Consider the following 22,377-nt stretch of genomic DNA (forward strand, 5'->3'; position numbering starts at 1 on the left):
TATCAAGTCTTTGACAATAATGAATATTGATGTATCCAATGTTTTACCTTTAATTATTTTTCACATTGAAAAGTATTTCACTCTCAAGAAATAAAAAATAAAAAATAAATATTAACTCATGTTCTTATTTGTACTTTTTTTTTTTAAAGAATGTTCTACAGAACTTTGTTCGTCATATAATAATTAAATTTGAATATCACATTAATCTATAGATTAATATGAAAATTGAAGTTGACATTCCTACTCTTATATTTCATAATTTAATTTTAGTTAATTTTTTTATCCTAGATTTATAAATGACAGTCCACTTTTAATCATTTTGATCAGAACATCTTAATTCGATCCTAGTATTATTGTGTAACCATTTTTGGTCTTATGTCAACAAAATCGTTATAATATTGTTAAATACAAGGGCATTTTGATCTTTCTAATACAAAGTGGGTTGACCCCACTATATTTATATCTATATATTTTTTAATGTTTATACAAGGACATTTCAATCTTTTTATGTTTAAAGACCGAAGTGCTTTTGTATAATTTAACAACATTTAAACTGTTTTATTGATAAAGGACTAAAAATGGTCATGTCACAATAATAGTATGACCAAATGATGACGTTTGGATAAAAAAGGATTAAAAGTGAACTTTCATCTATAACAAAAAATGGAATTAACTCTTAATTTTATATATTATTTTTAAATTATAATAATTTATTGACAATATTTATAATTAGTATTGTTTTTTAAAAGAGTTAATTTAATTTTTTGTCCTAGATTTATAGGTAGTAATTCAGTTTTAGTCCTTTTTTATCATATCATCCACTTTTGGTCCTAGTAATTATTGTGACATAACCATTTTTGGTCCTCTATTATTAAAACAGTTTAAATTTCGTTAAATATAAAGGCATTTCGGTCATTAATTATAATTTTTTTCAAAAAAATAAACATAAAAAATATAATGGGTCAATCTATTTTGTATTAAAAATATCTAATTGCCCTTGCATTTAATGACATTTCAATGATTTTGTTGATGGGGGACCAAAAATGGTAATGTTACAATAATACTAAGACAAAATAAGGATATTTTGATAAAAAATGGCTAAAAGTGAACTGTCACTTATAAATTTAGGACAAAAAATAAAATTAACTCTTTTTTAAAATAATGAATTGAAATTGACTGACTTTAGCATTATAGAGATTAAATGTTCCACCACATGTTTCACAACTATACAAACAATTTAAGTGAATTTAGTCTCATTGATCATATTCTCCTAACAATTTTAATTGGAGTAATGAAGGCTTAGTTGGGTCACTGCTCATGAACCGTACCCTTGAGCCCCCAGCTGAATGTTCCACCACATGTTCATTTCTTTGTGAGCATAAATATAATATGTGCAGTCCAACTATCAGCTTAGACTTTTAATTGAGATGGAGCACATGCTTTAATTTGGTATTAGAGCCATGCAAAAGATCATGGGTTCGAATCTCCTCTTCCCCCTCAAAAAGAGACTCCTGGGGCGTGTGAGCACATGTTTTAATTTTCTTTGTTTTACGTTGTTTTTTTTTAATGCATATAATTTATAAAATTAATTTTGTAATATAAAAAGTAACTACAAAGTGGACTGACCCGTTATATTTTTTTAAAAATTAAAATTCTTAATTCACAACTACACAGAAAAACATTAACACTTAGAATTGATAATACTAAAGTGCGTTCATATTTAAGGCATTTAAGGAAGTTTGTTGACAGATAACAAAAAAAATGGTAATGTCATAGTAGTGCTATGACCAATCAGAAATGTTATTAAAAAATAACTAAAAGTGCACATTACACCTATAAATTTAGAATAAAAAATAAAATTAATTCTTTAAAAATTATTTATTTTTATTAGTTATATTGAATTATTTAACTCAATCAAAAATTAAATATAAAAAAAATTATCTAATGCAATAATAACAAATAGATGAATAATGATAAAGGTTTTTAGGAAGAGAATGTAATAGTAAAATATTTTAATCTTAATAATTATTGTATTGTTGCCAAGTACCTTATGGTCCAGTGGCATTAAACCCTTCCCTTTATACGGCTTCAATAGGTTGAGAAAGTAGTTATGAACAGATACTGCAGTGTAATAGAGTAAGTAGTATTCAAAAAAAATAATTATTGTATTGTTGAAATGTTGAGTTCACATTTCTATCTCTTTCAAGTTTAAGGTTTGAAGTGGTAACAAATTCTTTTATTTAAAAAAGAAAAAGAAAAAGATAAAGAAAAGTCCACTCATTTAGCAATAGAAAACAGAGGAGTACTATATGCATTGCTCCTAGTACTACTACTATAGAGTACTAAAACAGACTGTGATCTACTTTCGATGTATAAATGCAAATGCCACTACTACCGCACTGAGCATAGAAACTTGTACTGAGAGATGGGCAAGTGTCATCTCGGAAACGACGTCGGATCGGTGGTTTTTGACCGCCCCGCCCCCGCCGCCGCCTCCAACGGCGGTTACAGCCATCTCAAGCTCTGGTCAACCTCATTCCGCCGCATGATCCTCGACGCCGTGCGTTGCGGCGGCGGCGGCGGAGGAGCGGTGCGACAGAAGCATGCCGATGCTGCTTCCAAATCCACCATGGAGAGGAAGCCTAGCCGCCGCCATCAGAGTCAAAGATCTGAATGCGGATCAAAATTTTCCGGATCCGACAAGCTCTCGGACCTGCTCCGGCTGTCGGAGAACTCGGAGCAGGAGGAGGAGACGGAGGAGGTGCGGCGGAAGGTGGAGGCGCTGGAGCGGTTGAAGGGCGTGACGAAGCGGCTGCAGAGCAGCGAGGCCGACGGCGTATTGGAGGGAGCCAAGGAGGTCCGAATGCTGACTAAGGACGACTCTGAGGCCCGAGCAACGCTCGCTCTGCTCGGAGCCATTCCGCCGCTCGTCGCGCTGCTCGACGCCGCCGACTCCGCATCCCACATTGCCGCCCTCTACGCTCTGCTCAATCTCGCCATCGGCAATGACGCGTGAGCTTCTTTCTCGTTTTTCTCTTCCGCCTTCTTTACTGCATATTTTTCAGTGGCATAATTGTCGTTTTGCTTCTTCATTTACTCTTTCTTGTCAGTATTTCCTTCTTTTGTTTGTTTCTCTAATTCTCTTCCAGTCTAATAAATGGAGAAATGCGGATTAGGGTTTAAATCTCTGCAAGTTTTGCTTTAATTTTAGGAAAACGAACACTCTTAAAATTCTCTAGTTCAACACATCAAATTATCAATCAGTAGAAATCTGTAAAATCTTTCCAGTGACTTCTGCTTTCTTGTAATGGAAGTATGGAACCTTCTAGTCTATAATCTACTTTGGAACTTATCCTCTGTTTTAAGCTTCAAACTGCTCATAATTTTTTAGGTGATTTCTTAAATTTTTGCCACATGAGGTTGATAGTTTATCTTGCTTGATGTGCTTGTTTTATATTGTAGTTATAATTTATAAATCAAACTACTACTGTTGACTTATTGCAGAAACAAAGCCGCAATCGTGAAGGCCGGGGCTGTTCATAAGATGCTAATGTTAATTGAATCTCCAAATGGTTTCCCAGAGCCAGCTGTGGTTGAAGCCATTGTTGCCAATTTTCTTGGTCTGAGTGCTCTGGATGCAAACAAACCCATCATCGGTTCCTCGGGTGCGATTTCCTTCTTGTTGAAAATTCTCAAAGATTTGGACGATATGCATGGTTATCAAGCTAGATTGGACTCACTCCGAGCACTGTACAATCTTTCAATCTCGCCTTCGAACATTTTCCAAATCCTAGAGACTGATCTGGTGCCGTTTCTGATGAGCAAGTTGGGAGACATGGAAGTAAGCGATAGGATGCTTTCTATTCTTACCAATATAGTGCCCATAGGAGAAGGGCGAAAGGCGATTAGTGTAGTTCCCGATGCATTTCCGATACTGGTTGATGTGTTGAACTGGACGGATTCACCAGGGTGCCAAGAGAAGGCATCGTACATTTTGATGGTAATGGCGCACAAGTCATATGCAGATCGACAAGCCATGCTCGAAACAGGAATCGTTTCCTCCTTGCTTGAATTAACGCTTCTAGGCAGCACATTGGCGCAGAAAAGGGCTTCAAGGTTGTTGGAATGCTTGAGGGTTGACAAAGGAAAGCAAGTGTCCGAAAGCTTTGGCGACGTGAGTGCAACATTATCTGCCCCGCAAACATCTGCCTGTTCAAGTCGTCAACTAAGGGATACGTTAGAGGAGGAAAACAGTATGATGAGCGAAGAGAAAAAAGCGGTGAAGCAATTAGTTCAACAGAGCTTGCAGCATAACATGAAGAAAATCGTGAAGAGGGCTAATCTGCCACAGGACTTTGTTCCTTCTGATCATTTCAAGACCCTCACTTCAAGCTCAACATCAAAGAGCTTGCCGTTTTGATAGAGTTTGAGGCCTTTCGGAGTGCATTGCTCCCTAGTGTAGATGTCTAGTGGATCAGAGGTATGTTTTGTCTTTGTCTGCCTGGAACCATATAGTCATTTGTGCAAACTAGGCATGGCTATATATATATGTATATTGTAAAGTTTAAGCTAATAATGATATTTCTCTTAGTTTGTTTTTGTCTTGGGTTTATCTTTGCAATGTTTTATGCCTGCATATAGCTTGTGGATTGGACACCCATGGTTTCATGGATAGATGCTTTTGCCTCTGAAATTGCTTGTCAAAACATGCTTTTGTGGTAATTAAACATAAGAAATTTCTCAAAACATTGTCACTTCCATTGGTTTCCTCAGCAGCACTCCTCGTTTGAGTGGTTGCTCCCACAATGTTGTTGGTGGGACTTGATATTTGGTCTCTTGTGATAAATGTGTGATAAATTTTACCACTGTAACCAGTTTGAGCTGCTCAGGACAGTTTTAATAGTTTAAAAACCGTATTTCAGGTTTTATATTTCATTTAACCGCAAAAATGAAGTATGTATGAATGCTCATGACAATTTCTGTGTAGTTAATTTTTTCTTTATTTTTTAATTTTCAAACCTTTAGTATGGTTCAATGAGTAAAATAAGATACTCCGTATTTAATAAATTTTGATTTCAGTAAATAAAAATTAAAATGATAATAAAAATAATTCTCCATTCGTACGAAGTGGGGCACTAATAGCATGCAACAGTGCAGGAAAGCAGAATAATTGGGAATCAAAATTTAGGCCATCGCTATCCTGCTACACTTCTCTATAAATCATTTTTTAGTTTTCACCTTCCAAAGTATCATTATTTTATTATTTTTATATTTAATTATTGCATTGACATTTTTATATTAACTCATTGCCAGATTAGTTAATTCATATATAATCATTGAATATAAATACATTTTTTAATATAATGTCCCGTTAAAAAATGAAATATTAAAAATAAAATTTGGAAGGATTATTTTTTATCTCAAAAAAGAAGTATTTATAGAACTGAATTTTCTTGAATTAGGTAAATTCGAGAATTAGCTCAAAATGCAAGGACTAAATTGTGATTTAGAATCAAGAATATGATAAAATTCTGTAGAACGAGAGTACCAATTAGTTCTCAATTATAGTAGTTTTCTGGATTAATTATGAATGATTTTTTGTACTTAATTAGGTCCTCGAATTATGGTTTTATTCGATTGAGTAATCTATTAAGACCCAATTTAATCCTAGACTATAGTAGTTTTATCCAAGTTAGTCATCGATTCTAGTAATTTTACTCAAGTCAATCTTCGACAAGTTAGTCTTCGATTCTAGTAATTTTACTCAAGTCAATCTTTCACTATAGTGATTTTTCTCAATTTAATTTTCGACTATAAAAATGAAAATGATACGGAGTATGTATTACATGAAGACATGATTTCTTGCCCACAAAAGGCAAATTCTCCCGTCCCAAGAGTCTTTACACTTTGGCTCGACAAAATTATGAAGGGTTAAATTAGGTGACTCAGTAACCCATTAAGTTAAAAATATGATTTTTGCGACAAATTTCACTAATGTGATCACTTGAACTGCCCATATAGGTTGAAGACATGATTTCTATGAGAGGAAGTGATCTATCGTTCTCCCTAGTGATACCAATACCATGACTAGACTCTTAATTACAATTCCTACTTGTTAAATATATAATATATAAAATATAATTATGCAATCTAATTATCAAATTAGAATTTTAGTTGAGAAGTTATACATTTTTCAATTCTAACAAACTTATAACACCACAACTATACCATCCTTTAGCTTGCCATCTCAGCCTACCAAACTTCTATGCTCATTGTATCTTCACGAGACCAACTTCTCCTCTACCTAATCATTAGACCATATAGATTACATAAGGTTAATTTTTTTATATACTAAAAGGTTAATTTTTAGTATATTAAATGTTTACTTTTAGTATGCTGAATATTCATTTTTGAATATACTACTTAGAAATAAAAATGATTCATATTATAATATGGACCATGATCTCCTAGTTTCGTAGGACCATTTCACCTACCAAACTCAACAATCCAGAATATTCATAACCATCAAGCATAATATTAAAAAAAAAAAGATGTCTTTATTTTTTAAAACAATAAGGCACAGTTTCAACTTGGAATATAATTTTATGGAATTAAGGCATTCTGAAAATTGTTAATAAATTAGTTTCACCTGTGGTTTGGTTTGAGAAAATGAAATAAGAAAAGGCAGGGGATAAGAAGTCAACAGTACGTACTAGTTACTATAATGCATCTTGAGAGTATTATTGGCAACAGCAAAGCACATAGCGTCGGTGGAAATCTTTGTCTGCGTAGTAGTTGACTTGTAGGACCACTCGCCTTTACTCATCTCTCAAATCTCAATCTCTAAAAAAGGAAAAATGATATATGGGTAGTAAAATTCTGGTCACGTATTTTGATTTTGTTGTAGGGAGATAAAAAAGTATTCTGTAATAAAAATTGTAACCCGCATTTTTTTTAGTGAATTAAATGATGACATGTAAGCAGTGATTAAAAAATAGAGTAAAATAGTAAAATGTACGTGTAGTATTACTTCAGACCTTGTTCATAATTTTAACAAAAATCTAGTATTGTTTCTAAATTTTTTTTAAGTATATATTAACAAAAGTTTAGTTGAAATAACTTATTTAGACGCTTATAACTTATGATATAAATTTTATTTGGTAAAAGAAAGTTGTGTACTAGTCAGATAAAATTTGTTACAAGAGATCAATGATAGAGTCTCACCAGTAACAATGTAGGAGCAATCTCTCAAAATAGTACACAATGATAAAAAATTTAGTATCTGTTAATCAATTAAGTCACTGTAATTAACTCCTCTATAGTCTTATTGGATCATAATGAACAATTTTTCACTAGTTGTGTAGCACTTCTTGATTAGATCTGGCATCAGGCATCGGCCATGCACACATCACAATAGAAGAATATTAAATCCTGTTTGGATCTGGAATCTCTGGGGTTTACAAAGTTGAAATTTGAACTACCCCATCATAAACAAATGTATGCAACTGTTTTTACCAATTTTTTAAACCCAACTCCATCTGCATGTCAAATTCTTCAAACTGCATTCACATTGCTAATAGAATTCAAATGTGTGATGAGAATATTATGAGAAAATGACACTTTTGCCTTCTAATTTATATGCTTATAGTACTTTCCCCTTGAATTATTATTTAATGTATCCACATTATTCCTTTAATTATTTTAAAAGTGACAATTTTTATCCCTTAGCTCTTTGTTAAATAGACGTTTGGATTGTTAAAAATAAGGACAAAATATGTATTTTATTTATTTTCCTTCTCTAACGAATTATTTCTTATATATGGAGATCAGAATAAATGTGAAAAAAGAACAGGCATCATTTACAAATATTATAATTATAATTTTAATTATAATTTTAACGTAATTTTAATAACAAATTTAAAATTTAAATATAAATAATTATAATATTTGCAAATGATGTGTTAAATTTGTGTTTAAGTCTTAATTTTGTTACTGTTTGCAAAGGAATAATTAAGTTGCAATGATAAATAATATATCAAAAATACTTTTAATAATGTTGAAAAATAGTTCATTGTAAGTCATTTTCAAATAGCTTGTAAGTAGAAACATTATATTACATCGTGATTATCCAAGTAATACTCCGTAATAAATAGGATTGCAATATTAATGCATATTTTGTTACAACTACAATAAAATATGATTTTACCCGTTCGAGTTTAATTTTTGTCCATACTTTCTTGATCAAACTTGTAACCGCTGTCCACATGGTCTTCATAACATACTTGAACATTTCCATGGTACACATACATAACACCAAATTCATATAATTATTTTTAGTTTTTGAATGATATATATCTCTCTAAAACTTAGAGCATTTAAGGTCCATGGAACTTGCAAGTTGCAAAACCTTGGAAAAAAAGTCTCAAGGATAAACTTAATAATGCATCTTGATCCCATGCCCTGATGCTCCCATGCAATGGCATTTGTCACGTTTTTAGGTGAAGATATTTTTGATTTATTTTATTTTATTTATTTTGGAGTGATATGATAATTAAAATTACGAAACCATGATTAAGTGGCACAAGATTGAATAGGTACCCATAAAGGTCATAAGTTTGATTCTTGTCAATAGTCTTTCAATTGAGCTTGCTACAAGGTCTTTCTGGTTTTTTCTATCACCCCAAAAAAACCATAAATTTGTTATTAATTGTATTAAACATCAGACTTCTAAAACCAAAGATTAAATATTTACCAATATATTGACTATACATTATTCTAAACTAAAAAAATTTAGTCTTAATGAATCAACAATATGTGTTTTAAGGGAAAGGAGGTTTCAGGCCGGATTAACAAGCCTTTAATTTGTTACACAATTGATTATGCAACAAGTACTAGAAAGACACTCAAGAAACTAGAAGACCACACATTTATGATTGCAAGGCTTAGATAATGATTATTTAAGATGTCTAACTTTTCTGAAAGTTATAATTAAAATTACGAAACGGAGCTTGACCTTGTTTGAAAAGTTCTTCAATATTGACGTGTATCACACAAACCCTCCTAGGTAATTTTATTTTCGTATCAAATATTCAAATTGACCATTTTTTTGTTTTAAAATTTATTTTGTTTAACCAACCGTACCTATACTTATAATTATTTTAGGGAGAATTGCACCTTAAAAATATAATAATGCCCCCTGCTCCCTCTAAATAAGACAACTATCCAGAGATAATCATCTTTCTTCTAAGTCTATTATTTTATTCTTTCTGCAAAGAAATAATCAAATTGATGAAGACTTCATTTATGAATTTTGTCTTAGCGCCATCTCCGACCCACATTACACCAAAATATCAAATTTCTCCATCAAATGTCGCATTAAAAAGAATAATCTCAGCATATTCTCATATCAATTTTTTTCATCTCCAACCCATTTATACCAAAACACCAAATTTCTACACTAAAATAATTTAATTTCTCAATTATTAATTCGGATTGAATTTAATTAATTTAATATAATTTATTTCAAACTTAATTAGTTTAATATAAAATATAACTTGTGATGTAAATAATAATTTGTATGAACATTAATTTTTTCATAACATTAATTATTTAAAAAATGAATTTAACAATATTTTTAAAAATTTAAATTATTCCATAATAATAATAATATAGCACAAAACATCTAGTACATTTAATTATCGAAATTACCATATCGTTCCCACAAATGCTCAATCAATGCAGAGTGCATAATGAGCTTCTTTATCTTTAATTTGTCTATGCCAAGCAAGAGCACGGAAGAGCTGAATCAAACTGTGAATTTCAAAAATATTTTGATAATTTGGGAGGAAGTGGGAGTGGACTAGGAATTTATTAATTTTATATTATTTTTAAAATTATTTTGTATTTTCTAATATCAATATTATGTCGTATGTATTTTAATTTTTATTATGTTCTAGTTATGTTTGATTTATTTAAAATTTTAATTAATATATATTCAATATTAGTCTTGTTTCGATCGTTTCAATGAGATCTTTAAAATGGTATAATTTATATTTAATAATACAAACTTTAAATACAAGTTTTAACAAAATAATAAAGTTTTATATGAAACAAATAAGGATAAATTTGACATTATAAAATAGAAGCAAGGGCAAAATGATACATTTCTTCCCCATCTCTAATTTGTTGCGGATGAACAGCGCCATATATGGCACGACACTGTTTATCAACGCTAAATAATTTGGCATTTTGCCACTACGATGACACCGCTTGGAGCTCAAGAAAATGACAGAATGGTAGAATATCATTGTTTTTAACCGATTTGGTGCCCCTTGGAGATGCTCTAAATCAACAAAATTTAAAACACTATACTCGTGTGTCTATTTTCAAATTGAACATTTGTACCTGATGCAAATATGTAGATATGTATGGTTGTATCAGGTGCTAGCATCATTACTGATCGATAATAAATGGTAAAATTATAGGGCAACTTTTGATAAATTGGTAAATCTCAAGTTTGAACCGTTCATCTCATTGTGGGTCTTTATTGGTTACAATAGTCACAAGACGGAGTTTACTTAGTGTACACCCTTGAATAGTAACTGCATGTTTTCCTCGTCACTATTAAAAAAAAAGAAGCTAAAATCAAACAAAGGTGTACCAAATATAATTCAACACTCAAGAGAAAATCATGTTTATATAATTTTCAAAACAATAAAAAGGTAATTAATTTGAATTAAAAAACATATTTTTTCATTTGGACTTTCACATTAATTTAATGTATTTTAGAGTTAATTCCATTTTTGGTCCTAGATTTATAGGTAACATTCCACTTTTAGTCCTAGTCATATTGTAACTTGACCAGTTTTGATTCTCCGTCAACAAAATCGTTGAAATTTCGTTAAATATAAGGGAATTTAGATCTTTTTTATACAAAGTAGGTTGGCGCCCGCACTATATTTTTTAGGTTTATTTTTTTGAAACAATTCATAATTGATGATCAAAATGTCGTTGTATTTAACGAAATTTAAACTATTTTGTTGATAGAGGACCAAAAATGGTCATGCTACAATAATACTAGGACCAAAAGTGCATGTTTTGATAAAAAAGAACTAAAAATGGATTGTCACCTATAATTTTAGGACCAAAAATATAATTAATTCTGTATTTTATATGAAAAAAAATGGTTCCTATTTTTAATTTTAGGGGGAACATGGAGCCCATATGTGCCATGACTTCTTCACCGACCATTAAATTCAAACCTATGAATAAAGGATGGTGGAGTCGATCTATGATACGATGCTGGATATCTGTGATATGAGGATATTCAATATAATTGGGAGAAGAAGAATATTCAATATAATTCATGAAATGTAAATATCATAAAATGTTTGCTAATATTAAATGCACTTATATATGTGTAAAATTTAATAAATAAATAAATATCTTATCAATAAAAAAATATAATTTGTAATTTTAGTTGTATAAAATAAATATTTTGATACATTATGTTAAAATTTTTAACAAAAATCAATACTCATTATTCAAATAAAAGAATAAAAAATTAGTGTTAAATTATTAAATTAAAAATAAATTCACTATAATTATTATGTTGCGCAAATTTTGTTTTTAGATCTTTGGATTACGTGTCACTTGATTGAATATTGTTGAAGCCTAGCTTTAAATAATTGGTATACCAACTAATAAACAACCAATCTAGTACGATAAAATTTTAATATAATTGTCATAAAAAAATTGTCGTTTTCATCAATAAGACAAAAAAAATTCACTAAAAGCAAAGGCAATTTCTATACATACAGGCATGTTATGGAACATTGATGTAACATAACGTGTGATAATTTTTTTTAACTGATAGTCTGTTAGTGGATACCATATTACTGTCTGACAATAATTTCATTATGAAAATGACTCCACCCAAGTGGATATACTGCTTGACAACCTGGTTCAAATGCCATAAAACATATATAATCCTCCTTCACCAATAACCGTCAAAAAAAAAAGAAAAAAAAAAGAGTGACTCTCCTGAAAGACCGTGTTACGAATTTTTATCCGTAAAACTGTGTCAAGGTTTCTTATTCGTGAGATTGATTGAGTCAAGATGGAAATGTAATACTTATAATGAAAAATGTAATATTAATCAGGTTTATTACTTTAATATTTTTGAAGAAAAATATATTATTTTTAAATCAAAATGTAAAAGTATTACATTTTTTTCAAAAGTATTACACTTCCCCTTTATAAGTAATAAACACTTTTTATTTCTGATTAGTATTATATTTTTCAATTACGTATTATATTATTATAATGACTTGACCTGTTTCACGGATAAGGATCCATAAGACACTAAGACGGTCTCACAAAAGTTTTTGCAAAAAAAAAAATAAAAAATACTAAACATAAAAACACAGAAATTTAAGAAAATATATTTAGTATAGTTTATTTCTTTTAATCGGATCGTTATATATATTATATGTATATATTTCAATTTCAATTTCAATTTAAATTTAAAATGATAATTTTAGTAATGTGGATATAAATATTATTACATTTGAAAATTTTTATACTGTCATATACTTTGTAAAATTGTAAATTTGTACTGTATATTTTTGCAATGGCATAAAATGGATGAATCCATCTTTATCAAACACAAAGTACATACATATATATATATATATATATATATATATATATATATATATATATATATATATATATATATATATATATATATATACGCGCGCGCGTGCACACACACATATATATATATTAGGAGATCAGTGAACCAGATTGCCCACGCTTTAGTTAAATAAGGCGGCTAGCTCTCAGTCTCGCTCTCGTTCTTGGGATCAATTCCCACCGGAGACTGTATGCGCCATCTGTTACCTAACTAAGTATTAATAGAATTATAATTATTATTTTGGTTTTCAAAAAAAAAAAACGACATAACATAGCAATAAAACTACGGAGTATATTTTAATGAAAAGCTCTAGCAAATTATTATTTATTGCATCATTTATAAATGTATTTAGCAAACAGATCGTAGAGGCGTGCTAATGTTGTGAAAATATTGTATTGTTCTAGAAATTAATGTTAATTTAATAAAAATTATAACAAATGAACAAATATGATAATATCAGTGAAATTGTGTGACTAAATAATGTTATCAGTTAAGAAGTTAGGAATTAAATATTGCATTATTGTATTAGTCTTATTAACTAAAAGCGGAATTTTCCTTTTATAATATATATGACAAATTTTAAATTTGTCTGACAATTCAAAAATAATAAAGTTGACATAAATAAATAAAGTATATTTTTTGAAAGCTACCTCATATGGATCTCCATCATCAAGTAATCATGTGCCCATGCTTATGTAGTTGTCAGTCATTACTTAATTCTAATGTTGGGAATTCATCTTTAAAGCGTGCAAATTATATATGCGAATGATTCTTTACAATTGATTGAATTGATAATTTCGGATTAGTTAGTATGTCATCCGTGCGATGTAGTGTAACATTTTTTAAAAATAATATAAATTGAAACATAAACTATTAATATTAAATTATATAAAATTCTACACATAATGTTTTTTTTTTTTGGTATATCAACATTAAAATTCCTTAACTTTTAAATGCATTTATTACCTTATATGCCATAACCCAAAGAAAATCCTAATTCCTAAATGTAAATAAATGGTTTATAATTCATATTTATTAAAAATTAAAATAGCACACATAAAAAACTAACTACTAACAATCTCACTTCAATTTTAAATTACAAATTGTAAATGACTTCTTTGTACACAACATTCGAAGTTTTACTACAACGGTCATTTCAATCACTAGCCACATAATGTTGTCCGTGATTTAAAATCGAATTCTTCAGTTTAAAAAAAAATTGAGTTCTTCAAAAACAGACCAACAAGCTTTAAAGTTTGAGACCTTAAATTTTGTTGAATTTTTTTTTTAGTACTATGGACTCTGTTATAATGTAGTATTTGTTCATAGCTACTTTCTCAACCAAATGAAGCACAAAGAGCTAATATCGTCTCCACTGAGACTCGAACCCACCCCTCCCATGTGGGGTACAACCGGGTGCCACTAGACCACAAGGTCTTTGACTTGAATTTTGTTGATAGTCATACGGAATCATTAATAAGGAAAATTGTCTCATTTAGAACTTAAATGTTAGTTTAGTATCCGATTGTGTCAACGACATATGTGAAATCATAACCAACGTATGATATGCTAATCAATGGATGAGTAATCTGGTGCCGTCACACAAACCAAGTGAGTGATCTATATTCTTCCGGAAGATGACACGAAATCCAACCTTTACAGGGCGTTTGGTTGGAGGGAATTATAATTCCTTTCCCACTTAATTCCTGCCTAATTCCGAAGGCAACTAAATTCCTTTGTTTGGTTGGAGGGAATTGCAATGTCTTCCCTTCAAAATTATAGCGTGTATTATTCTTTGACTTCCCTTTGTGTATGTCCCTTTAAATATTTATATGCAGCAACTATTCAAAATTTGTATTCTTTATATGCAATGTTTATATACAACTTTCGTGTATGTTCCTTTGAATTCTTTATATGCATAACTCTTCAAAATTCCTAATTAACCAAATCAAATGCTTGTGTTTTTTTAGTTCAAGAGATACGGTAGATGAGTGCTTTTGAATTTAATATGTTTTATTTTTTGAGGTTTGAATATGCAAATGAGTCCAATAGATACTTGTCATTTAAGATTAATAATAATAATAATAATAATAATAATAATAATAATAAACAATGAATATTTTGGACTTTATACTACTTATTCCTTCTCAATTCCCATATACCAAACATTGGAATTGAAATTTCTAATAAGTTTATTCATGCAAACCAAACACTGGAATTTAAACTCACTTTAGTCGCGCATTGTTCTTTTCTCATGGAATTGCAATTCTTTTCCTACCTAATTCCTTCATCCAACCAAACGCCCTGTTAAAGTCAATGAATGATGGGATAAAGTACAGATAAGTCATCCAACTATTTGAAAAAGAGCAATTAAGTAGCCACCCAATTGGAATATGCTCTAAATAAATCTACGAACCTGAAATATATTGCAATTAATATTTTTAACAGGTAACTTGCTGGTTACTACTGAGGATCACCACGTGGATTTTATTTTTAATTTTTAATTTTAAAAATTTTCCACAATTGAGTTTTTTCTCCAACACTCTTGCCACTGTGTAAATGAAGATACTGCATCTTATGATTCATATGTGATAGTTTGTTTCCTACACAGTTTGATGACTTATTTATACTTTATTCCTATTTTAAAATCAATCGACTTCACTCCCAGGAATAGACTGAAATCGGTCAATTTAAAAGAAAAAGATATGAACTAAATTTAGTTAAATTAAGAGTTAATACCACAAATGGTCCTTTAACTATTGGGATAGTACTCCTTTTGGTCCTCGACTTTCAATTTGACCAAAACACATACCTTAACTTTTATTTTTACAAATAGTCCTTTGTTATAATTTTTGTTAAGTGGTGTTAAATCTAAGGTTAATATCGTCAAATCTAAAAGTATTAAATGTTTTTTTTAAACAAAATATTAAATGCTACTCAGGAACATGAAAGCAACCAAAAACAAGAATTATTAAATCAATCTTTGCAAATTTAAAAATATTAGCACCATTTCCTTCATTCTTCCCCAGTTTTCCTCCACAACTCCAACACGCAGAATTTAGAGAAAGAAAATGTCACCTCTCATTCTTCCCCAATTCTCTTCCACATCTTCAACACCCATAATTTGGATAGAAAAATACCAAATGCCCTTCATGTATTGTAGTCTTATTCAACTACGATTTCATTGGAGAATATACACTCAAATATGTGAAACTGTTATTTCATTTCATTTTATATACACTGTAGTTTCATTATAACACAACTAAAATATTATTTTAATATAACTATAGTTTCATTCGACAATATATACTCAATATGTGAGACATGTTATTTAGTTTAATTTTATACATACTGTAGTATCATTTCAACACACCTAAAATATCATTCTAATTCAACTACAGTTTCATTTGATAATATATACTCAATATGTGAGGCATGCTATTCAGTTTCATTTTAGATACACTGTAATTCATTTTATTATGAGCACATCATAAGTACTAGATTTGTTAAATATAACGGCCTCCATTTCTTTACTTAAAGAAACGACGCCGTTTTAATTTGGACCATGATCCACTGTATAACAATTGGTTAATGGGGCCACTATGTTTTGTCGAGTGAAATTGGTGGGCTGCAAGAGGCCCATGCTTCAAGGGGCAAGGCCATTTGGGGGTGAAGATCAATAGTTATTGCATGGATCGTGGTCCACACAACTGTGTGGACAATAATTCAAAAATGGCGTTGTTTCACATAATTTTTTCTTTTTATGCGACCTACTGCAACATACATTTTTATAAGTTATAATGTACATTATTCTAAAGTATAATGTATATTATCCTAACTTTATATCTCTCTTCAAGCTACTTTTCATATTATTATTATTACCACCACACACGTTTGTGACTGAGATTTGTTTTTTTTTTTTTTGTTTTTTGTTTTTATTTGTTTTTGTTTTTTTGTTTTTAATTTTTTTTATAGATTTATTTGCCTTTTTATTTTATTTATAGAGGGATGATTTGATAATTTTGGAGCATGTTTTGAATGTTGGATGTGATTTTAGGGGCCTAATTTATAGTAAATTTCGATTCCCTTGTTGTTGTACTCTCCTTCTTTGGGTAGGTCTAGCTCTGTATACATCTTGCTTTGCGTACTGCAAGCGAAAACTATCTATGGGTGGAAGAGGTGCTAGCACGAGCTATCTTAAAAGACACTTAGAGATTTTCTTGCATTTAGAAGTTACATATCCCTCGATAAAATAAGCAAACCTTGATATCATTTTGCCCGCCTAGTGAATCATGAGGTAATTCGTTAGTTGGTTCTAGCACTAACAGCACGTTTGGTTCACAGAATGAATTTGTAAGGAATATGAATTCTATTCCATGGGGAATGAAATAGGTAAGGAATAGAACATGGATTGTATTCTATTCTTTGGTTCGCTGGAAGAATAGGCTTTAGAAATTGTATTACAACGTTTGGTTGGTTAAAGGAATAAAAATGAAATATATGTTTAAAAGACATAAATACCCTTATACAAAATATATTATTATTATTTATTATTATTACTACTACTACTACTATTAAATTCTGTCTTGCACCAAGGTAACGCTTGTTTGTGCGCTCAATGCGTAGTTTATCATAGGCCTTGAATGATTTCATCTCACAAGTTCAACAGATGGCTTCTCCCTGGTAATTGGCAGCGCAAGTATGGACCCTGGACTTGGGTTGCAGTTGCAAGTTCATCCGCAGATGAATCACCAGCCTTAACGTACACTTCTATACATTGCCAAGTGGTGAATCTTCAAAAGGGAAGAACAATACAATGGCGGGAGTGATGCAAGGGATCAATCTCTTTTTACGAGTCCCTCTATGAATTAGTATTGATTTCTTCTTTTTTCTTTTCATGGTTTTCTGCAATCATTAGTACCATTGGTGTGTATGTTTAGAAAAGGAAATTAATTTATGAATATTATTTATTGTTGATCAATTTATTGTATGATATTCCTTTGAAAAATGTTGTGTGAAATGATTGCTGCAAATTTCATGATACACTGCTTGGTTTTATTCGCCCACGAACATGGATGGATTATTTACCATTGTTACGAAATATTACTACAAAAATAATATTTTTATAAAAAAAATAAATTTGATTCAGAGTGTTGTGATCTAAATATATTTAAGTTTAATTAAGGGTAAAATAGTAAATAAAAATTTTTTGTCTATTCCTGAGAACTCAGGAATAGGTTAATACCAAGCTAAGGGGGGTATGGTAATAGCTATTACCCTTGCAAGGGTAATAGCTCATTCCTAGGAATATTGTTCCTTGGAATAGAAAGCATTACCAAACAAAAGAATAGGCCTATTCCTGAGAATGCTATGCCATTCCAAGCTTATTTCGCGAACCAAACATGCCGTAAATACTTTAATGGAAAGATGAGAGGCATCATTGTTAGTGCCCGCAATTATGGATTATGACATGAGCAACCATTGAGCATGGTAGACGATGAGGTTTTGATGTGCATATAAGGGAAAATAAAGAATCAAGAAAATATTTCCCGACTAAAAATTTAGGAAGATAATCTTGACCCTTTTTCATTGACCAGAATAAATCTTTTCGTTTGATTTTGTTTTCTTTGAACACCCAATCACGCTAAAATTTGAAAAATAATTTCCGGAAGTCATTTTCTATGTTTACCAAATATATGAAAAGTCCAACCATATTATTATTGAACATTTTATATATGTTCATTGCTTTTAATTTATTATTCAAAATCAAAATAATATAACCTTTTTTGTACATTGCAGGATTGCAATGGTAAAGTAATAGTAATAATAAAACTACAAGAGTTATAAAAATTAGAGAAGTCAATCTTACCTCGAAATCGATGGGCTAATTTGATATGCCCGATAGTGGTTAGGATTAGGGATGATAAATATTAGCCTAATAAGCATAGAATTGATAAGTCTAATAGCACGAACGGTCTAGCCCAAAATTTATTAGGCTAACCCGATAGCCCAAGTCACTTAAGGCTACTCTTTAGTTTTGTTGGGAATAATTCTTGAAAAACTCAAGAAAATGGACGAAATAGAGAAACCACAAAAACAAATAAAATTCCAGGAATTTAAACCTACAACAAATGTTAGATAAACCTGGAAAAGGGGGGACGGAGATGAACGGACTTTGGGGTAGTTGTAAGCACGAGTCGAGTTGCCTTTGTCCTTAAAACCTTATTTACCGCCTCCCGGGGTGCTGGAGCGTTGCAGCCTAGGTTTCCCAAGATAAAACGTACTACGATCCCTGCGTTTGAGCACACAAACTTGGGACCCGGCGAACGAGAACGTGGGATGAACATAGGTGGCTTGAAGGAAGGAGATCAAAGTTTCGAGGTGGAAAATTCACTTTTGCAGAGTGATTTTTTGTTCGTGTTCTTGACACTACTTCATCATAAAATCTGCTGCTCACCTAGAAATATATATAGGAGATGATGGATCAATGGCATTCAATATGGCATTCAAATCTGGCATTGTAACCTCTACCCACTAGCCAAGTAATAACTCTGCCACTAACATGGTATTAACTCAAAAAATAAATATTGGAATTAATCTGATAATCTGATATTAATTCCATAACGTATTGAGTTAATCACCTGAACAGTCACTATGGATGTGAACCGTTCTGGCCAGAGCCTCTTGCGAGAGGTCACTGCAGTTACGCGCGGAAGATCGCCTTCGAGAGGTGACTCAGACCTATGATAGGCCGAACTGTGCAAGCTTCTAGAGTTCAACTCTTAGCCGCGAGAGATCGACCAGTGCGACCAAGAGATCACCGCTATCGCAAGCTTCCATCGCAACTGCGCCTCGAGACATCAGTATGTCTCGCGCGCTGCCAGTCACGAGACATCGCTGATGTCTCGAACTGCCCAGGCGCGAGACATCGTTGATGTCTCGAACTACCCACTCGACTGATGTCTCGATACTGCCCAGCCAGCCGCGCTGCCAGTCACGACACATCGCTGATGTCTCGAACTGCCCACTCGACTGATGTCTCGATACCGCCTAACCAGCCGCGAGACATTGCGTATGTGGTCTCGCGCGCTGCTAACCAGCCGCGAGACATTGCGTATGTGGTCTCGCGCGCTGCTGCGCACCTTTGAGAGGTCGCAGGCAGTGGCCTAAGATGGGCTGCGCACCTTTGAGAGGTCGCAGGCAGTGGCCTAAGATGGAAAAAATCGCTCGGAGTTTTGGCATAACTTAGCCGGTTGAAACGAAAATGTTATCGGGATGTCTCGAACTACCCACTCGACTGATGTCTCGATACTTCCCAGCCAGCCGCGCTGCCAGTCACGAGACATCGCTGATGTCTCGAACTGCCCACTCGACTGATGTCTCGATACCGCCCAACCAGCCGCGAGACATTGCGTATGTGGTCTCGCGCGCTGCTGCGCACCTTTGAGAGGTCGCAGGCAGTGGCCTAAGATGGAAAAAATCGCTCGGAGTTTTGGCATAACTTAGCCGGTTGAAACGAAAATGTTATCTATGATGGAGGAGCTCATGAAGACAAGCTCACTACGGGTTAACTACCCCATTGTAGATGTTCTCCCGACATTGGAAGCCAATCCAAGGATTGTAGAAGAGGTTGGAAAAGAACAAAATGCTAGAAAAGAGGTGGGTGGGTGTTGAAGAGATAGTAGATTGTTATGCCCCGGTGCTTGAAGAAGTTCCAATTTTCGAATTGGAAGTTCCGGAGAGTGAAGATGTCCAATGTGGTGGTCTCGCGCGCGCACAAGGCTCATTTTGAGATTTGATTTGCACCATTGCACGCGAAAGAGAGCATCTATGCTATACAAGTTAATTAGTCATATAAGGACTCTTGTATATATAGTGGGTGAAATCTTCTTCCCAAACCAATGTGGGACAAATGCTTTTCCCACACTTTTTCCATCTCAATGGGTTTACTTTGAGAACCAATTTCTCATTCACCCATTATCCATTTTGAGCGTATAATATATCGATCTCTTCGTCTCACTACGAAGAATCCGAATCCACTTTGACCTGACCCAAATCGGATGTGGACCCTACATATATTTATACCACAAAATTGCCACTTAAAATGCCATTTATACCATTTTTTTTCCAACAAGTTTCACAAGTGATATGACATAAAGTATAAACGGAATTTATATGTAAGCTTATTTTAAATAAAATTTTGACATATTTATTTCAACATAAAATATTTTTTATGTATATAAAAAAAATATTTTAATTATTTTATTATAGTGTAAATATATAAATTATTTTTAGTTGGAATTTAGAAAATGGGGGTTATATTGATTGAGTGATGATATATAATTAAGTTTATATTTATTAGTATAAATGAACTAGTTTATTTAACTCGAAAGTTTTGAATGTTAATTTGAAAACTTCAAAAATATTAGTTGAGTCTGCCAATAAGCACGACAATTGAAGTTTAGGATTTGGGTCAAAAAATTTAAATTCAACAAGATAAAAAAAAAAAAAAAAACTCATCAACTCATTGGTTTAAAATTTACTATCCGTGCAACATGCGTGCTGCCACCTTCAAAATTCAAACTCCCCTCTCCCCCAGAAGCTGAATAAAAAGAAGGATGTGAAGCATGAAAGCTTTTTCTTGTGCTTAAGCTCATTATTGCTGTAGCTTATGGTTTGGTTTCATAGCCTGAATTTTTCACGAGATCAGATGTGGACACCCTACAGGAGAATAGACAGTAGTTAAAATGAAGGAGATGAAGATGAGTGCAACAACGAAAGCAAAGGTTTGGGATTTCATAGGCCGGTACCATGTAATTTGCCTAGAGTTACAAGATGAGAATGTCAATACTTAATGCTATACCCCATACCTGACGGCCAGACGGGTGATTTTTAGAATTTTTTTTTTTTTTGTGATTTTAAGTTTATATATAGTGAAGTGACACATTCAATATGTAAATAAATGCATTTATTACATTATATGCCATAACTCAAAGAAAATCCTAAATGTAAATATATAATTTATAATTCATATTTATTGAAAATTAAAATAGCACACAGAAAAAACTAACTACTAACAATCTAACTTCTTTCAATTTTAAATTACAAATTATAAAAAACTTCTTTGTACACAGCATTCATACTTTTACTACAACGGTCATTTCAATCACTGCAAAGAAAAAATTTGAAGTCCGGCCTTTAGGACTATTGACCTATGATAAAGCCACGTAAAGTTGTCCATGATTAAAGATCGGATTCTTCAAAAGCAGCACCAACAAGCTAGCTTTAAAGTTTGACATTGAATTTTGCTAAAAGTCATAGCATACGAAATCATTAATAAGGGAAATTGTCTCATTTAGAACTTAAACGGTAGTTTAGTATTCGATTACAAAGACATCTTCGGAATCAAAACCAACCTTCCTACATGATTGTCACTCATAATCTTTAATTTGGTTCCAAAATATGATATGCTAATCGATGGATGAGTAATCTGGTGCCCTAACACAAATCAAGTGAGTGATCTATATTGCTCAGGAACATGACACGGCATCCAACATTTAAAGTCAATGAATGATGGTATAAAGTATAAAATCTCATCCAATTATTTGAAAACAACAATTAAGCCACTACAAACTTGAAAAAATGTGGCAATTAACATTTTTAACAGGTAACTTATCGGT

At 31.8% G+C, this 22,377-nt stretch overlaps 1 protein-coding gene across 1 annotated transcript; it reads left to right on the forward strand.

Moving 5' to 3' along the window:
- Positions 1–2,393: 2,393 nt before the first annotated feature.
- On the forward strand, positions 2,394–4,746 carry LOC116016998 (U-box domain-containing protein 15). Its single transcript, XM_031257494.1, has 2 exons — positions 2,394–3,012; positions 3,505–4,746. Exons 1-2 carry the CDS (start codon positions 2,426–2,428, stop codon positions 4,418–4,420), a joined length of 1,503 nt encoding a protein of 500 aa, XP_031113354.1. The 5' UTR covers positions 2,394–2,425; the 3' UTR covers positions 4,421–4,746.
- Positions 4,747–22,377: the final 17,631 nt, after the last annotated feature.

The sequence above is a fragment of the Ipomoea triloba genome, chromosome 1 (assembly GCF_003576645.1).
Source record: "Ipomoea triloba cultivar NCNSP0323 chromosome 1, ASM357664v1".
Taxonomy (NCBI): Eukaryota; Viridiplantae; Streptophyta; class Magnoliopsida; order Solanales; family Convolvulaceae; genus Ipomoea; species Ipomoea triloba.